This window comes from Pantherophis guttatus, chromosome 3, assembly GCF_059756535.1.
Source record: "Pantherophis guttatus breed Tessera chromosome 3, ASM5975653v1, whole genome shotgun sequence".
Taxonomy (NCBI): domain Eukaryota; kingdom Metazoa; phylum Chordata; class Lepidosauria; order Squamata; family Colubridae; genus Pantherophis; species Pantherophis guttatus.
Genome location: NC_142065.1, coordinates 93,779,164 through 93,799,308, shown reverse-complemented (window position 1 = coordinate 93,799,308; position 20,145 = coordinate 93,779,164). Strand labels below are relative to the sequence as shown.

At 37.5% G+C, this 20,145-nt stretch overlaps 1 protein-coding gene and 1 long non-coding RNA gene across 2 annotated transcripts in view; both read right to left on the bottom strand.

The window, feature by feature from the left end:
- Window positions 1-320: 320 nt before the first annotated feature.
- LOC148114676 (uncharacterized) lies at window positions 321-4,071 on the bottom strand. The gene is made up of 2 exons (XR_015732880.1): window positions 3,820-4,071; window positions 321-782 (listed from the first exon to the last, which is right to left on the bottom strand). It is a non-coding gene; the product is annotated as an uncharacterized LOC148114676 (long non-coding RNA).
- Window positions 4,072-15,406: 11,335 nt separating this feature from the next.
- LOC148114674 (complement factor H-related protein 5-like) overlaps window positions 15,407-20,145 on the bottom strand; it is an 89,597-nt gene continuing 84,858 nt past the window's right edge. The window contains exons 17-18 of the mRNA XM_087890053.1: window positions 18,706-18,902; window positions 15,407-15,636 (exon numbers count right to left, since the gene is read on the bottom strand). Of these exons, the coding sequence (XP_087746179.1) occupies window positions 15,625-15,636; window positions 18,706-18,902 (209 nt within the window). The 3' untranslated portion in view covers window positions 15,407-15,624. The remainder of the gene's footprint in view (window positions 15,637-18,705; window positions 18,903-20,145) is intronic.

The following is a 20,145-nucleotide window of genomic DNA, read 5'->3' as shown; positions in this document are numbered from 1 at the left end:
GCATATAAATTTTATTAAATAAATAAATAAATTTATTAAATAAGTACATTTTTATACAATATCTTACTGTCCAAACAGAAAAAAAGGAAAACAAAGCAAAAAAGAAAAACAAAGCATTATATCTGTTTGTGATTTTCCCACGTTAGATTTTAGAATAGGCAGAAATCCTTTCGGCTGAACCTCCCTCTGATTTTGCTAACTCCAGAGCAACCCCAGGAGGAGCAATCGTTGGGGATTTTTGATTGGATAGTGAATTGAAATGTTTACTGTGCATCTCTGTTTCTTTACAAATTATATTACAAATTGTTTCTCAATAAAAATCATTTTTGGATTTCTTTTATTTTTTGAAGAATTCAAGAATCCATATGCTAAACATATCAACTACAATTATCTATTGTCATTGCTTTAAGATGGACTGCTGATTGATTGTTCAGATGAATCAAATGTTTAAAGGTAAAATTACAGTATATAGAAAAAATTCTTCATTTCTCACTCCAGATACATGTTTAAAAAGTTATTTATAATGTTATACTGTAAAATTTTATCTGCCTTAAAGGTGGTCTGTAAATTTATTTTTAAATGTTATTATTTTCCCAGTAATTACAGTTGGTAAAATCTATCTTTTACAAAATAGACTTTTAGATTCGGATCCACTGTTTATAACTGTGTATATACAATCCAGCTTCATGGGATCATATGAAAAAAAAATAATATACGACTCCAGATATTCATCTTCTGGTTCAAAGGGTGTGGTATATGTCCTATTGTTCATTTGCTTAGGTCTGTAAAATAAAATGTGAAGAATAAAGAAATAAATTTGCATCTGTACATTTTATGTAATTCTTTTTTAAACCGATTCATCTGATTTGCAGCAGAATGCAGCCTGTAATAATTTTTAATGTATCAAACTACATGGGCAAGACAATTTTGAAAGTCAGTATCACCATTTTTAAACAAAATAGTGAAAACTACTATTAATGACTGCATAAGGTTGACCTGATTATGGCGAAGTCCATTTGGTGAGGTCCAAGTGTATAAGTGGCACTTGTTTGAACCACGTATTTATGATTTTGGACTGTTGCCTTCTGGCAGAAGATACAGAGCAATTAAAACTCAGACCACATGTTTTCTGAATAGTTTTTATCCCAGAGCTATAATCGCACTCAACAATGAACTAAAGGGCCACCATCAGAGAGCTGTTGGACAGCATTACTTGGTCTGTTGTGTGGATGTTTGGGTGGTTCAGAGGCGGGGAATTTGTGGTGGATAGGGGTGTGTTTGGGGATTGTTATGTGTGTTGGGCCTGGTCTTTGGGTGTTAAGTGAATTTCGTTGTATGGGTATACTGTGAATATACATACAATGACAATAAAGTTATATATATATTTGTACCAATTGTATCAGAATTTCTTAGACCACGGCACAAAAACCCTCTATTTCAAGCTCTGTTGAAGCAGTCTTTGGGGCACAGACTTGGGTAACTGTGATATTGAGAAGCTTGGCATGAATTCTGATGGTTATCATTCTGTCGCTGGCAGTTAAGAAGTTTACCACTGCTCTAGCAAGTTTCTTACAAATAAGATAGAAACAATAAGAGGTATCCAGTGCATGTATATTTAATAGGACCATTCACTCTGTAAATTCACTAGGTCATTTCAGCCTTATTGTGCAACTTAGCTAGAAGACCAGATTATCACCTGGCAATGTTCCTTTTGGAAGACTTCAAATCCTACATCAGCAACTTGGTAAATAAGCTTTGTGTTGCTGCAATAGAAATCAGACAAAAGGTGGTACTTGTCTGGAATGCTTCTTTAATTTCATTGTGTTGCAGTTTTCAAGATTATAGCTTTAATGTTAAAAATATACTATGTTCCCAACAATATCTCTGTCATTGAGATACACTTGGCAGAGTGTGGCAGAGATGACACCGAAGATCTAGTTCAGGGGTGTCAAACTCACGTCATCATGGCGGTGTCATGTGACGTATTGGGACTTTTTTTTTCCCCTTCGCTAAAGTGGGCGTGGGCATGGCCAGTATGTGATGCATCCAGCCCATGGGCCAGGAGTTTGACAGCCTTGATCTAGCTGATAAGTGGGTTTACATTCATTTAAAAACAACATAGATCTGAAGGGATGTTGCCAGCACCTTTAAAGTAGAGCACCAGGAGCTTTGGAAGAAAGCACATGCCAAACAGACATTGGGTTGACAAAAGTGACTTTCAGTCCTTCCTTCCTTCCTTCCTTCCTTCCTTCCTTCCTTCCTTCCTTCCTTCCTTTCTCACCATTGCCCACCATATTCCTGTTAATGTGTTCACTGGAGTGGTACCTATTTATCTACTTGTGTTTGCATGCTTTCAAACTGCTAGCTGAACAGTAGCTGGAGCAAATGACAGGAGTTCACCCCATCATAGAGCAGCACTTTGAACGTGAGCTTTCAGATTGTCAACCCAGTGTTCTAACCATATGAGTCACTGAGTCATAAATCATGGCAAAACTGAGTTCTCTGATTAGGGAGAAAACTATTTGCTTTCTAAAAAGATCAGACACCTTTTATGGCCCTCTTGCTAAAAGAAGAAAAAAAGTGAAAGGACTATTTATAAATTTTATTATTGAAACAGGTGAAAATTAAATAAGGGATGAAGGGATTTCTGGGAGAGCTAAGAGGGACAATAGTATTTCTAATATAATGATTGAATGATTGTAAGACAACTAGAGTCAGTCCAGGCAAGATGGGTGGCATACAAAATAGATTAGATAGATGGAGATAGATGGAGATTAGGGATGGATAGAGATGGAGAAAGATGATTGTTAGATAAGACAGAGAGAGAGAGAGAGAGAGAGAGAGAGAGAGAGAGAGAGAAAGAGAGAGAGAGAGAGAGAGAGAATAAGTTTGGAAGTCATACTATTTCATAACAGGATTTTTTTTCTTTCTTTTCTTGAACTTATTGTGTCTTTTAGGTTTCTCTTTTACTGTATCTAAACTCTTACACACATACACACATACATACACACACACAAACCGTCATGACATCTTTCAGCCTTTGTCTCCTTTGTTGTTATTTTTGTAACTGCAATCTCCCATAACAAGCAACTTTGCATTTAAGACAAATAGTAATGAGTGCCTCAGAGCCCCCAAGCTTTGTGCCTCACCAAGTCGTTCAAGAGAAAATTGGAGAGATTGTATGTATTTTTGCTCTCCCAATGAGAAGTGATTCCTGTAGATTAGAGAAAATCTAATCTTTGTTTTCCCCCAAAGAAAGCATAATAGTCTCCTTCTTAAAAAGGCCAAGCCATTCTAGCAGACACACAGGAGAGAAAACAGGGCAGCCAGAATAGCACTGAAGGCAAAGACTCAAAGGAATGTTATACTAGTGAAGCCCCAGACACAGACTGGCAAGAAAAGGCTTCCCAAAGCTTTACACTGTTGTGCTTAGCTTTGCATCCTTTTGTTGAAGTTGTGGCCCCTGCCTAAACTATCTACACTCACCATCTCTTCTCTGGAAGGTAAAAAAGGCCTTTAGGAAAGAAAATCTTTGAAGCTGATTTATTAAAGTAGTGACACTTCTTTTTCAGGTTCATCTTGAAAAAAGTAGGCTTTTTCACTGAACAACAGAGGAATTGTCTGGTTGCGTAATGTCCAAATAACCTTTCTGAATTCTTCTTTAATTTTGAAGAAGAGAGACTTTGAAGTCAGAACCTTGCTTTGACAACAACAATTCTGAATGTATGTGTCAGGTTAAATGTCTAATTCTCCCCTGCCACTTCCCACCATGACCATGCAAGGGTTAACATGACCACATATCCCATCATGCCACCTTACCTCTGACTCCTCCCCTTGGGTATAAAAGAACTCACCACGAGGCCATCCAGCAGTTCCAGATGCATACCTGCAAGAGATAGACCATAGTCAGTGACTATTAGATGAATGGGCCTAGGAACAGTCCAGGCCTGCAATAAAGAATTGAAGAAAAGATGTACCTGTGTCTTGCGAGTTATTGGGTTAGATCCATCACTCTTAACAAATATGGTAGCAGAGGATGGTTACCCATAACTCTGAATGATGACCGAGCGAGCTGTTTACTCTAAAAAGGAGAACAGAGTAAACACCAGAACATTCACCAAAAGGATGGCTGAACTACTGGCATCCGAAGGTGCCACACCAAAGGACATCCCAGTTGAAGGTGGACAGGACTTCGAGCCGGACTCACCACCCAGAGATGAGGGACAGATGGGAGCAGCAAGTGACCGCAACAGAAGCACAGCCCAGGAGGAAGATAGACTCTGACTGTCCATACTAGAAGTGATGGAAATGCCTGCCAGCAACGGCGAGCTCATTGCGAAACTCCAAAGTCTCCTGAGAAGCCATGGAGCAGCAATGGAAGCCCAGGAACAAGCACAGGAGACCAACACACCGGTAAGAGAGGGGTCCCTCCAGCCCAATACCCCGGACCGGTACGAGCCCACTTTCGCGCCATTTTCCCGGTGGCCATCTTGGAATGGCCAGCAACCAATAGGAAGCCTGGGTTCAAATTTAATGGCACGAACCAGCGGGGACCCCGAATCAAATGGAGAATGCCCAAAAAATGACTACGATGGGCAAATCCAAGATACCAGGAGCTCGCCTACCGAGCTCGAAGTAGAAAAAGCGATCAAAACACTGGAGGCAGCCTTTGGCTCCACATTCCAACTTCCCGAGCCAGCTGCGAGCCGCGAGGAGGCCTCCAGGAACCAGAGGGACACCAAACCGACCTTCGAGGGCGAAGCACCCATCCCGCCAATCCCAATGAGAAGGACGCACCTCCGCAACGAGCCCAGCACACTGACCGCCCACGGGCCGATCCCACGGCAGGATTCGAACCCACCACCCTTCCAGCTGCTGCTGCAAGACCTGAGGGAAGACGACCAAGCCAGCTACTCACCCATGTTGCGACCACCTCCGGGCTTCTTCATTCTCCCAGTGACCAGCATCCGCCGATCCGGATCCACCGCTGCTGTTGCCGTCGCCGCCGCCGGGCCGCTGAGATCAGAAGTCCTCGACCGACGACCGCGACATCGGCCTCCTGCTGATGTCCAGCAGAGAGCCAGCTGTCCAGGAGTGTCTCCGGACATCCAGCACCCAGTTCAGGTACTTCAGGGGCGAATCCGACCCCCCTCCAGCAGGCCTGGGCCTAGATGCAGGAGCCACAGCCGAGAGCTCCTCACCTTACGACTTCCAGTGCCAAATGAGCTTCGTGCATGCCCAGTCTTCATCTACAGAGAGAGAGAGAAGAAACATAGAGACAAATCAGTACAGAGTAACAACATCTTCACCTACTGAGAGAAAGGAAAGGAACATAGAGACAAATCAGTACAGCGTGACAACATGCATACCCGTGCCTTATTGTGAGTTCCCTCATTTACAAAACCATGGACAGCTACCCTCAGTGAGTAACTATTCAAACAATTCTGGGACAATGCCTGTTAACTTTCCAAAATTACAGATAGATGGAGGGAATCTTTTAGAATGGAGCCAGCAGCTACAGATTGTCTTTATGAAAGAAAATGTACTCTTTTTAATTTCCAAACCTCCAGGGAGGCCCTGGTCATTTGAAATTGACTGCTCACCACAAGGCATTTTATCTATTGTTGACCAGTATTCCACCCACTATGTATCCTAGCATAGGTAACAATTTAACTGTGTATGAGATCATGCAAAAATTATACGGTTTATTCTATAGTCAGAGCAGAGCAACCACAACAAGGATATCCAGGGAATTCCACTCTGCTAGACTCAGACCAGGGGTCCCCATGAGCAAACATATATTGAAACTTAATGCAACCAGGGCTGAACTAATGCAAAGGGGGGAAGTAATCACTGAGGAGAGTATGTTGAGTATAGCCATAGAAATAGAGAAAAGACCATATTGCATGAATAAACATGATGACACTTCACGTCTGCCTACTATTTGGAAACCTGCTCTCATAGATAGACGAATCTTAACACAAAATATAAAACATAGATCAAGTGTTAATCAAAAGGCCTCTATGGTCAAAAGTTCCAGCCAAAACACATTCCAGCCAGCCACAAAGATGAAGCCCTGCCACCTGGTGGAGAAAAACCGACCATACACCGGAAGCCAAACCAATAAACACAAACTGAGATTCCCAACCAATCAGAATGAAAAGGTGGAGCCATCCCAGATTACCAGCACCAGATTTGAAATAGTAACAGCAGTTACAGCAAAAGACCCTTCACATAAGCCTGATGATGGCAGATGAGATTCTGTCGAAACGTCGCTTCTACCCTTTTAGGGATATGTTCACAATTACACGGGAAGAAACCCGAAATATTAACTGTACACACACACACACACACACACACACACACACACACGTGTATGTGTGTGTGTGTGTGTAGTATATTCAAGAGTAACCAATTAATGAATTAAATTAAATTGGATAGATTTTGAATATCATCTCTCAGTATTTATAAACAAATGACTCTGAGTTCCATTGAGTAATAGGTTCATGTGGGTCTCTAGAAAAATGTTCTGTTGCTGATGTTTATGTACCATTTAATCATTTTGTTTGGTTCAGATCCTTTATCAGATTGAATTAAATTGAATAGATTGATCGATCGACACAAAAATGTATCATATCTCTGATGTTTTCTTCGGAATGTCCTAGTCATTAAATCCCAGAGTTGATTTGCATCACACAATATCCTCAAGAATATTATTGAAGATGAGCTTAGAAACTGACAGATACAATACAGATGGGAAGTTCCAGTCGGATTAACGGTGAATTACGCAGGAGAGCGATATCGCCTTAATACAATATGGAAAGCAAGAGATTTCTATACTAATATACTAAAGGCTGGACACCCACCATCGGTGGGAGTTAAAAAAGCAAGAGAGGCAACAGAGGGAAGGAAGGAGGATCTGCAGAAGCAAGCAGAAGGCGGAGCTATGAGTATGCAGGAGGAATTACTGCAACTTTCAAGTGCTGTCCAAGCATGGGATATAGTTGAAAAACAAGAAGAAGTTAAAGATCAAAGACAAACCAGAGCAGTTACTAAACGTAAGGAACAAGAGTTAAAAAAGCTACAAGAGCAGGCCTTATCACAAGAAAATGTGAATATTGGTACAGAAGCTGTGGGAGGGGCGAGACCGAAAAAGAAATTCCAAGAGGATTACCAAGCAGTTCTTGCCAAGCTTCGAGAGTCTGAAGTTGGCCTCTAGGTTTTTAACCTGGAATGTCAATGGTTTAAATTCACCACCAAAAAGGAAGAAAATATTTCATCATTTGAGACAACTTAAAAATGATATAATATGCCTGCAGGAAACACATATAAAGACAACTGATCAAAAATACTTAATAAATGCAAAACTGGGAACACATTTTGTTGCATCTGCCCTGGAAAAAAAGAATGGAATAGTGATTTATTTGAAAAGAGACATGATGGCTAAATTAGTTGAGGCAGATCAACAAGGAAGATTTTTGGCAATTGAGTTACTGATAGAAGGGAAGAAAATACTTTTAATGGGGATATATGCTCCTAACCAACAACAAGAAAAATTTTACAAGTTGATACATACAAAATTACTACATTGGGATTATAATTCATGTATATTGATGGGGGATTGGAATGGAGTAATAGACCCTAATATTGATAAGAAAAGACTATTACAATCTACTAAATTGCGAACCAGACTGCCTAAATCTTCTTTTGATATGATGGAGGATATGAAATTAAGAGATATTTGGCGTGAACGGAATTACAGAGAACAAGATTTTACATTTTTTTCAGATAGACATCAATCTTTTTCGAAAATTGATTTTATACTAACTACAAATGATTTCTTTTCCAAGGTAAAGAAGACAAAGATTTGTCCCAGAATTTTAACGGATTATAATCCAGTTTGGATGGAACTGGAGTGTGGGGAAAGATCTAGGAGATCTTGGCGGTTAAACGAAAATCTTTTCAGATATGAGAAAAATGTAATAGAATGTAAAAAATTAATGAAGGATTTTTTTGTTTTTAATATGAATAAGGGAACATCTATGGATATGGTATGGGATGCTAGTAAAGCATATATGAGAGGAGTACTGATAAATATGAATAATGCATATAGGCATAGACAGATGGAAAAAAGGAGGGAATTAGAGGAAGAGATCAAGAAAAAAGAAAGGGTGTTAATACATAACCCAGGGGATAAGAAAATTAAAGAAGAGATTACCCTATTACGAGGGCAATTTAATATGATGCTCTCAGATCAAGTGGCAACCAACTTACAATATGCCAAACATAATACTTTTTGTAATGCAAATAAACCAGGTAGATGGTTGGCATATATGCTGAGGAAAAAACAAAAATCTCGTACCATAGAGAAAATAGAGTATAAAGGTAAAGAGGTTTATCACCAAAATATGATTAAAAAGGCATTTTTAGAATTTTATGCAAGATTGTATACTGCAGATAAAATACAAGGTGTAGATATAGAGAGATATTTGGATAGTCAGAATATTCCTATAGTTACAGAGGAACAAAGAGAACGGTTAAACTAATTAATAACAGAGGAGGAGATCCTCTTAGTAATTAAACAGTTAAAAACTGGCAAGGCTCCTGGTACGGATGGATTAACAGCTGTGTACTATAAATATCTACAATTGGAAATGGTTGTACCTCTTAAAGAATTGTTTAATAGAATTCAGTTGGGTGAAGGGGTACCACCTTCATGGAAAACAGCCTTTATTTCATTAATTCCAAAAGAAGATCAAGACTTGACACATCCAAAGAATTATACACCTATATCATTATTGAATACAAATTATAAGATATTTGCTAAGATATTGGCAAACAGGTTAATGTCAGTAATGCAAAAAATGATTCATGCGGATCAAACTGGTTTTATACAAGGGAGGCAAATGAAAAATAATGTAAGACAAATTGTTGATATATTGGAATATTTGGAAAGAAATAACCAAATCCCTGCGGTGCTTATATTTTTAGATGTGGAAAAAGCTTTTGATCGTTTGGACTGGCAATTTTTATTGAGAGTGGTTTATAGGATGCTGTTGCGATCATCTGGTGGGCTCCCCATGAGGGGTCCAGATTAGAGAAGACACAGGCACAGGTGTTTCTCGGGATGAGAGAGCCTCGAGCTGACTCCAGACCTCTCTTTTATTAAAGGGTGTAGGGCGTATCAGAAGACATGATTACAGCTATACATTCTCATATTACATTCGTGACTAAAAGGAAAGTATTCAGTTACTACATATTTACCCCATATATGGACATAAGTTTCATATCCTACAATCCCTACAGTAAATCATATGATTTCTAGGAAAGCAATACCTAAAGCAAAAACAAAACTTAAACAGTCTAATGATTCATGATCTCCAAATTATTTCGGTGCCAGGCTCCGCATATGTGTTCCAACCAACCAGTCTGATCTACACATACACCATGGCTACCTCATTCCCACAGGATGCAATTTGGGAATTGCTTTATGCAGTCTATAAAAGCAATATATCAAGAACAGACAGCTCAGATAATTGTTAATGGCAGTTTGACAGAAACTTTCAAAATTGAAAAAGGTACGAGGCAGGGATGTCCCTTATCGCCATTATTATTTATATTAACTTTAGAACTGTTGTTGAACAAAATACGTAATATAGATGAGATAGAGGGAATTAAAGTTAGAGATTATGAATATAAGGTACGGGCATTTGCAGACGATTTGGTTATGACTTTAACTCATCCAGTGGAATCAGCAAAGGCTTTGATGGATATAATTAAACAGTATGGTCAAGTGTCTGGGTTTAAAATAAACGTTGGAAAAACAAAGATGATAGTTAAAAATATGACAATAAATCAAAAAGAGGAGTTACAAAGGGTAACGGGATGTGAAATAGTCAAAAAAGTTATATACCTAGGTGTTCATATTGCATCTTCCAACGGTAAACTGTATAAATATAATTATGAGTTGATATGGCATAAAATACAAGTTGAAATGGATAAATGGAAAAAATTACAATTGTCTTTGTTAGGTAGAATAGCAGTTATAAAAATGAATGTTTTACCTAGGTTTTTATTCCTTTTTCAAATGATACCAATACTAAAAAAGGATGCCAACCTGGAAGAATGGCAGAAAGGCATTAATAAGTTTGTATGGCAAGGCAAGAAACCAAGGATAAAATTGAAAATAATGCAGGATACGCGAGAAAGAGGGGGGTTAAAAATGCCAAATTTAAAATTATATTATGAAGCAGCTGTTTTATCATCAATTAGTGATTGGATTAATTTAACAAATGGAAGGATATTGAATATTGAAGGGCATGATTTGGTTTATGGTTGGCATGTTTATTTAGTGTATGATAAAAAGGTGGATAGAGCATTTAAAAGCCATATATTGAGGAATGCTTTATTGCGTGTCTGGAAGAAATATCAATTTAAGTTAAATGAAAAGATACCTATATGGACAGTACCCAGGCACGCAAAAGAGAACATGAGTATAGAAAGTAGACAGGATGTAATCACATATATAGATATTCTTAATATGGAGAGAGGTATACTAAAACTAAAACCTGTGAATGTGTTGAAAGAGGAGAAAATAATTCAAACTTGGTTTCAGTATGTACAACTACAAGCCAGATGGAGAAAAGACCAGAAAATTGGTATTACACAAAAAATTTAATAAAACAAATTAGAGACCAAAGTTTAATGCATATAAAAAGACTGTATAATATATTGATAGAGATAGACTCGGAAACAGAGCAAGTTAAGGATTGTATGATAAAATGGGTGCAGAATTTTGAACAACCAATAATGATGGAAACCTGGGAAAAAATATGGGTAACAAATGTGAAATTTACACAAGCGCAAAATTTAAGGGAGAACTTTTATAAAATGTTTTCTAGATGGCATTTAGATCCAAGAAAGCTATCTCGCATGTATCCGAATATACAACCAAAATGTTGGAGATGTGATTGTGAGGATGCCACATATTTCCATATTTGGTGGACATGTAAAAAGGTTAAAGTGTTTTGGATAAAAATTTGGTGGATTTTACAAAATATTCTTAAAAAGAGGTTAAAATTTACACCACAGCTGTTTCTGCTGAGTATAATTACGGATTGTACGGTTATAGAGACTAAATTGATTCTGAATTTAAGAACTGCAGCAAGACTGTTGGTGGCACAATATTGGAAGAAGCAAGACGTACCTACAATCCAAGAATGGACAATGAAAGTTACAAATCTAGCGGAAATGGCAAAAATTTTGGCGTACTTGAAAGAACATTCAAATGAAAGATATCTAAGGGATTGGAGAAGATGGATAGATTATATCCAAAGTAAATACCAGAATAAGAAGTTGCAGATAGGTTATGAATGAATATATAGATATTTGGTGTGTTTTTTAGGTAATCAAGTTAGTAGAGTAATTAGGGAATTGAAGGAACAAGAGATGTTAAATGTTATAATTATCTAGATTAGGATGGATTATGATTGTTGAAAGTTATACCCTGTAATTTGTTCTGGGAAGGGGGTGGGGAGGTGGGTGGATGGGAAGGAGAGGGGGTGGGGGTGGTAGGGAAGGGGGGGGAATATGTAAACCTTTTGTAAAACTTTTCAATAAAAAAAAATATTATTGAAATATTATACATGTTTTATTATTTAATAATTTAATATTAAAATGAGTCAGCCACAGTGGTGCAGTAGTGAGCCACAGTGGTGCAGTGGTTAGAGTGCAGTACTGCAAGCTACTTCTGCGGACTGCCGGCTGCCTGCAATTTGGCAGTTCAAATCTCACCAGGCTCAAAGTTGACTCAGCCTTCTATCCTTCCAAGGTGGGTAAAATGGGGACCCAAATTGTTGGGGGCAATATGCTGACTCTGTAAACCGCTTAGAGAGGGCTGTAAAGCACTGTAAAGTGATATATAAGTCTAAATGCTATTGCTGAAAAGCATATTCAGTTCTTTAGATATTTTTCTCATTTAAGGGTGTTCCTTTCTAGTGCAGGAACACACAGAAATTCCCTTGAATATTAATTAGCTCAGTTGGAGTGGAAGATACTTTAATGTTGTAATGTGTGTCTGTTCTCATTGTCATATAGAGTTAATTTTTTTTCTTGACACTAAACTTTGCAATGTTTACCAAAACTCTGGTCTGAACCTCTGTTCATACTGAACAGTGCATGTTATTTTTGCAAGCCTACTTCATCCAACCTGGAAGAAAGAAGCAGTTACAACATCACTAAGTGACTTAAGACCGTTTTTCACAGTTATGACCATTGTAGCATCCCCATGGTCATGTGATTTACATTTGGATGCTTGACCACTGACTCACATTTATGACAGTTGCAGTGTGCTGGTGCATGTGGTCACCTTTTGGGACCTTCTGACAAACAATGAGGAAAACAGATTCACTTAACAATCCTGTTACTAATTTAACAGCTACAGTGATTCACTTAACAAATGTGGCAAGAAAAGTCATAAAATGGGGCAAAACTCACTTAACAAATTCCTCTCTTAACATAAATTTGGGGCTCAATTGTGGTCATAAATTAAGGACTACCTGTACTTTGCCATTCTGTGATGGAAATTCTGGTCCCAATTGCCATGTTAAGCTGAGGATCACATTTGGCATACTTGTGATCCTTTAATTTATCAAACAGAGCAGCTAAAGCAGTGGCATGCCTTTGTTTGGCTAGTTCACTCAGCCTTCTATTCTTTAAAAGCAGAAATATCACTTCCTTTTGTTGTATCTTCCTTTAAGCAGTTTCTAATGATTCCCACACATGTGATGCAGTTATAAAGATTTAACCATAGTATTAGATGTAGGCCCCACATGCTCACCCATCATAGATTCCTATGACATTGATCTGTTTGTGTGTGTTTGTGTGAAAGAGTTCCAATTCAATATTTGAACCAATAGGGCCCAAACAATATTGCTGGACCAACTAGGTAAACGATTTACCCTGGAATATTGCATCCTTTGCTATGGGGAATCATGGAGAGGACCTTAAAAAGAATATTCAGAAACAATTATAGAAATAACAAGGGCAGAAACTTTTTATAAAGCCCAAGAAAGGAGATACCGTATTTTTCGGAGTATAAGACACACCAGAATATAAGACGCACCTTGTTTTTGGGATGGAAAATAAGAAAAAAGCTGATTGGCAGGTGCATCTGCCTCCCGGAATACCCCCAATCAGTTGTTCCCAGAGGTGAATTTTAGCAACAGGTTCCTTGGTTGTGAGCTCTGTACCTTTTTTTTTCTTTTTGCCTTTTTTTCTGCCTCTGAAACTTCTGAAACTCAGTTTCAGAAAAAAAAAATTCCCGCCTCTGAAAGCCTCTGAAACAGCTTCAGAATAAAAGCCTCTGAAGCTCTGTTTGGGGGCTTCTTTTCTGATGCTTTTTCAGCCTCTGAAACCTCCGTTTGAGAAGCTAGGCGAGGCTACATTCGGAGTATAAGTCGCACCCAGATTTTCACCCTCTTTTTTTAGGGAAAAAGGTGCGACTTATACTCAGAAAAATATGGTAATTAGTAAGAAAAGGATCAAACTGACTCCCCCTGACTTAGAAGGTTGTAAGGAGGGAAGGTAAAAGATAAGCAGAGTTGCAAGATACTGCTACTATGGTCTATCTCACGAAAAATTAGTTCTGTTTTCCCCATGGAGCTGATTTCTTGATCTGGTGTATTTCATTGGGTAGAAATCTCTTGCAACTTTTGCAGAATCTCTCTGCCTGTCATTTGTTTGGCAATATTGTCAGTTAGTAGATGTCCTGTGTCTGGTCCATTTTTTTCTTCTCCGCCTCTTGCAGAGCGGAGAGATTGACTAAACAGGTTATTCTTTCTGAGCTGCTTTTCTTCCCGGTGTAGCACGTCCCTGAAAAATGCTAACTGCAAGTTAACTGGTTCAGTTTTGTCATCTTAGTTGATTGGAACCCTTTGTCTGGCACTGCTACTGATGCTTTAACCAGGTTTCAGCTAAAGGCTTTTCTTTGCCTCTGAAATGATTCATGAATTGCACTAGGCAAAGAGTGAATGCTTTTCAAAGTATGCTTCCCTTGGTGTGCCTGCTTACTCTCTTGTAATCCCTTCCCCTCAAATGAATGCAACTATAAACATTCTCTTCTTGTGAATTATCCCAGCATCAGAGTGAATATTCCAAAGGGCGAGGGACCAGGATTAAAGGCTACAAGATCTGCCCTGTTATCTGGCTTCCTTGTGAGTCAAGTTCCAGAAACCTTTCTCTTTAATTGGGCATATGGGGTCATATCCATCTGATGCTATAAAGCACGGGTGTCAAACTCGATCGTGTCACGTGATGTATCAGGACATTTTGGGACTTCTTTGCCTTTGCATGGGTGTGGCCTGCATGTGACACATCCGGCCCGTGGGCTGCCAGTTTGATAGGCCTGAAGTAAAACCATAAACATAAGTTTGCAGTCACACAATCGTTCACTTAGCAACTATTTCTTGTAACAACTGAATTGCTGGCTCCAATTGTGGATGCTAAATGAGGGCCACTTGTATTCCATCAACTGCAGCAGCGGCTGACCTAATCTAGCAAATCAATTAATGTTTAGAAAAGGCCATTGAGATAACATCTTATACTTCTGTATAAGTTTCCACCAAACAGCTCTATCATATTCAAAAAGGACACATCAAATTCCTTATGAAGTTCCCTTCACTTTGTTCATTAAAGGAAGCATAGCCTTGTTAGTCTAGGGTAATGAAAAATATGAAGGGAGTTGGCAATCCAAAAAGGTGCTACAAGGTTTGCTTTGAATGGGTTCACTTTGTATAGAGCAATGAATCAGACTGAATTTATAACATGGCAAATTCTAGCCCATTCTGTGTTAAATAACACCTTTTGAAGGAATGTAGTTTGGGGAGGCCTGTGCCAATTTCTAAACTTTATCTTAATTTTTAATTACTTATAATTATATAATTTCATACTGTAAAAACAAACAATCAAAAGCAAAGCAAAACAAAAACAAGTATAGAAATCCATCTGGCTGGACTTCCATCAAATTCTGATCATCAAAATACATTTGGCTATTTCCAGAGCAACATTTCCAGAGCACCAATTTCTTTCTGGATCTTGAATTAGACTGTAAACTGCAGTATTAAATGTATCTTTACAAAATATACTACAAATTGTTTGGCAGGAAAAATGATTAATGGATTTAAAAATTTTTTTAAAAGAACTTAACACCTCTATACTGTATGCAAAAACATCAATTTCAATTATCTATTGTCATTCCTTTAAGATGCGCTGTTGATTGATAATTTAGATTAATCAAATGTTTACAATTAATATATATATATATAGAAGAAAATCTACATTCCTCACTCAGTATGCATTTAAAAAATATATTTATAAGGTTATATTATAATATATATAATATATCTGCCTTAAAGATGTTCTATAAACTTGTTTTTAAATGTTATCATTTTCACAGTAATTTCAGTTGGTAAAATCTGTCTTTTACAGAGTAGGCTTTTAGGTTTGGATCCACCATTTATAACTGTATACAATCCAGCTTCATGTGGTTATATTAAAGAGAACGATACATGATTTCAGACGTTCATCTTCTGGTTTAAAGGGTGCTGTATATATCCTGTTCTTCATTTACGCAGTTCTCTAAAATAAAAAGTGAACAGTAAGTAATAAATAAATTTGCATCTGTACATTTTATGTAATTATTTTTTAAACTCATTCATATGATCTGCAGCAGAAAGCAGCCTGCAATTATTTTTGAGACAACATGGCCAAGACAATTTTGAAAGTCAGTATCACCGTTTTTAAATCAAATGGTTAAAACTACTCAAGAGATTCAAGAACTCTAGCCCATTTTATCACTGAGCAATTTCTATCTTTTTTAAGATTACTTTTGATACAATGACATGTAACAGACTGTAATAATTTATTGGGCATTCTCTATATTTTGGGATATAAGCTCTGGCAGTCAGAATGAACTCAAAACACCAACATTTTAAATATAGGAATGGGGAATTAGATGTTACCAAACTTTAATTCATCCTCACAGTGGATACACTTGAGGGAAGATGGAACACAAATGCAGTGAATAAACAAACTCACAATATCCTCAGACAACACAGCCAATAGAAGAATACTGGGAACTGTAGCACAGCAATGCCAAGAAAAAAATCATTTTTTGTTAACTAGGAAGATTTCCAATAAAATGTACACTATACATATATTTGATATTTACATGTACATTTCAGCAAAATTTGTATTTCACTAATAGCATTTGTATTAATTGCAATTTCAAATGCAAACTCATCATATAATGGGGGATTCCTGTGATCCAAATGAAATTCCTTCCATTTAGAGCAATGGGAAAGAAGTTCTATGGGGAGTGGGGTTAATACCTAAAAACAAAGAGGCATGGGACAAGGAGGCACAAACATTGCCCATCATTTCATCTCTTCTAATCTGATGCTGAATCCTGTCAGATTCCAAAACTGAAGACCAGGAGATCCCTCTGTCCTGAGAATGAAATGACTGAAAAGTCTAATTTAACTCCAATGAGCTCTTTTCATTGATTTCATTGTGCTCAGTACAACAAATTCAATCAGTGTGCACCCTAAAGTTTTCAACAGAAAGCAAGTAATTCTTAGGTTAGATCTAGTAGTCTCTGGAAGTCAATAGAATCTCATTTACTAATAGATAATCAATCAATCTGGTCCAATTCATTTCAGAGAGTGTTCTTGCTCAATCTATTTTTCCATTTATTCTAAGCTTAGAAATATTTCGTGGGATATCTCATTTTACATGTAATGTATAATGTATGATTACACAACCGTGGTGGCACAGTGGTTAGAATGCAATATTGCAGGCTACCTCTGCATTCCTTCTGCCAGGAGTTTGATCCCGACAAGCTCAAGGTTGACTTCCATCCTTCCAAGGTTGATAAAATGAAGACCTAGATTGTTGGGAGCCATATGCTGACTCTGTAAACCGCTTAGAGAGGGCTGTAAAACACTATGAAGTGGTCTATAAGACTAAGAGCTTTTGCTATTGCTATTATCAAGTGTTACTAATTTAGTAATTTTACTTTTTGTTCTGGCCCTGCGGCTTCTGGTAGGTATTTATAAATATGCATATAAACACATGAGTGAGTAAATTGCATATGGAAGTTCAAAGGACAGGACAATATTTCAATATCAATGCAATGAAATAAATAAAGTAAAATGTATGAGTGTTCATTCGGAACAATTCTTTTTCAGGCATCTAAATTTGATGACTGAGGCCAATGAAATCAATGAAAATAGCCCACTGGATTTCTGGTCCTGTGGCTTCTGATAGGTATTTATAAATATGCATCTAGACACACAAGTGAGTAAGTTGCATATGCAAGTTCAAAAGCCAGGAGAATATTTCAATATCAATGCAAATGAAATAAATAAAGTAAAATGTATGTGTGTTCATTTGGAACCATTCATTTTGAGGCAACTAAATTTGTTGACTGCGACCAATGAAATAAGTGAAAATAGCCCACTGGGTTTAACATAGAGGTCTTCATCTTGGAATCTGTCCGGATTGATCAACAGACCAGAAGAGATGAAATGCTGGCAGATTCAGCATTCCAGCCCCATTCCTCATTGTTTTTAAGTATTAACCCCGTCCCCATAGTGCTTAACAAATGAATCTTAACAAAACAACAGAGTTGGAAGGGACCTTGGAGGTTTCCTAGTCCAACCCCTTGTTCAGGCAGAAAACCTTATACCATTTCAGAAAAATGGTTGTCCAATCTCTTCTTAAAAACTTCCAGTGTTGAAGCATTCACAACTTCTGGAGCAAGTTTTTCCACCTATTAATTGTTCTAACTGTCAGGAAATTTTTCCTTAATTCTAGGTTGCTTCTCTCCTTGATTAGTTTCCAACCATTGCTTCTTGTCCTGCCCTCAGTTGCATTGGAGAATAGCTTGACTCCCTCTTCTTTGTGGCATTCCCTGACATATTGGAACACTGCTATCATGTCAGCCCAGCCCTTCTTTTCATTAAACTAGACATACCCAATTCCAGCATCCCTTCTTTATATGTTTTAGTCTCCAGTCCCCAAATCATCTTTATTGCTCTTCTCTGCACTCTTTCTGGAATCTCAACATCTTTTTCACATCATGGCAAACAAAACTGTTTGCAGTATTCCAAGTGTGGCCTTACCAAGACATTATAAACTGGTATTAATATTTCACGTGATCTTGATTCTATCCCTCTGTTTATACAGTCTAGAACTGTGTTGATTTTTTTTGGCAGCTGCAGCACACTGCTGGCTCATATTTAAATTATTGTCTCCAAGAGCCCTCTCACAATTACTACTATTGAGCAAGGTACCACCTACACTATGGCTGTGCATTTTGTTTTTCTTGCTTAAATGTAGAATCTTACTTTTTTCACCATGGAATTTCGTTTTGTTAGATAGCACCCAATGTTCAAGTCTGTCTATCAATGATCAATGTTTAAATCAAGTCTGTTAAGAAGTGTTCTGATTTAGAAGAAATGCAGAAGACCAAGTTACCTTAGAAAACATTACATCAACAAATTTAGCTGCCAGACCTAGGTCTTTTAAATATTTCAAGTGATTTTTTTTAATGCACAAATATAGATATATAGGTATATAGATATAGACAAGCGAAAGAAATGTTAATATTGGTGAATTAAAGTATTTTTCTGAAAATATACATACAGGAATGCAATGCGGATAGTTAAATTTCCCATCCACACAATTAACTCTGAATGATCTGGTATCTGGATGTGGTATGTAGTTTCTTAAGCATACAAATTCCACTACATTTCCATCCTCAGAATATATTTTATCCCCGTTGTCCCACTTCAGCCTTATGTTGTGTTCTCTCAAATCTTCTTCACTTGCTGAACAAGCAGCTGAAAAAGGACACAGATCAGATGACAAATAGAAAGTTTTACACTGAGGAATTCATTTGATAAAGCAATTAAAATTTAGGTTAGAAATTCTATGTTGCAATAGGCTAAAATGATTAGAGATCTATGTAAATGGATTCCCCCCCCCTTTTATTTTATTTTGTCTCTCATGAACTAATTATCAGTCATGAACTAAAACTCTTTTAAGCAAGACAATGTTACATGTGTAGAAGGAAGAAGAAAAACATTTTAGTCCCCTTCTTCCAAATTTCCTCATACTGAATATCTGGATTAGGAGAAGACCAGGTTCAGGCAACTTCTCTTACAATGTCACCTCATATCTTCTTTTTCAACATTGACTAAATAGGGTAGATGTGATTAAGTCAACAGAGTCTTCATCCATACTTAGCCTATTTAAAAAATAATAATGTTAGTTCCCTAGAGATTCAACTTATACTATCATTCAAAATTATACTAATTCTTATTTTTAAAAAGTAACAATATCATACAGCTTGGTCAATTGATAGGCAGAAAATGATTACTACTGCTGTCCTTAGTGTTGTCTTTCAACTTCAGAAAATATAGTCATTACTTTCTTAGTACCTAAAGTCAGATCTGTATTTAAACAAATAGCAATTGCTTTCGGACAAACGGCATCTCCCCACAAGGTGTTCTTATTTTTATTACCCATTTTCCATTAATAACTGTTCAAACTCTGCACAAATCAATTGTGTAGTTGTACTGGATGTTGTGCTATCCATCTCAGTATTGAAGTGATAGGAGGCTTGCAACACAATAAAAGCAAGAATAGAAAAAACATTAAAAAATTATAAACATTAAAATTAATAGAGATTGATTAAAACTAGGAACTAGTACATAAGCATCACAGTGGTAGAATCTTCTTTCTTAGTTCACCAGTCACTTCCAGTGTAAAGAGCTCCATCATGGCCCCAAGTCAATTGGCTGACCCAGGTTTTAAGGCAAATCCAGAAGGCCTAGAGGGTGAGGGCGTATCTCATATCCAACAGCAAGATTTTCCAGATTGTGGAGGCATGGCAGAGAAAGATCATTTACCAGATCCTGCTAGCAAAGTTCCTTGACTGAGGAGGTTTGCAGCATGTTCCTTTTGCCAGAGTGAGTGGGGTGGGTCAATCCCACTGGGGTGACATAGTCCCCTGTGCCATGAAGGCCTTTAAAGATGATAACTAACATATTAATTGGACTTGGAAGCAAACTAGTGCAACTC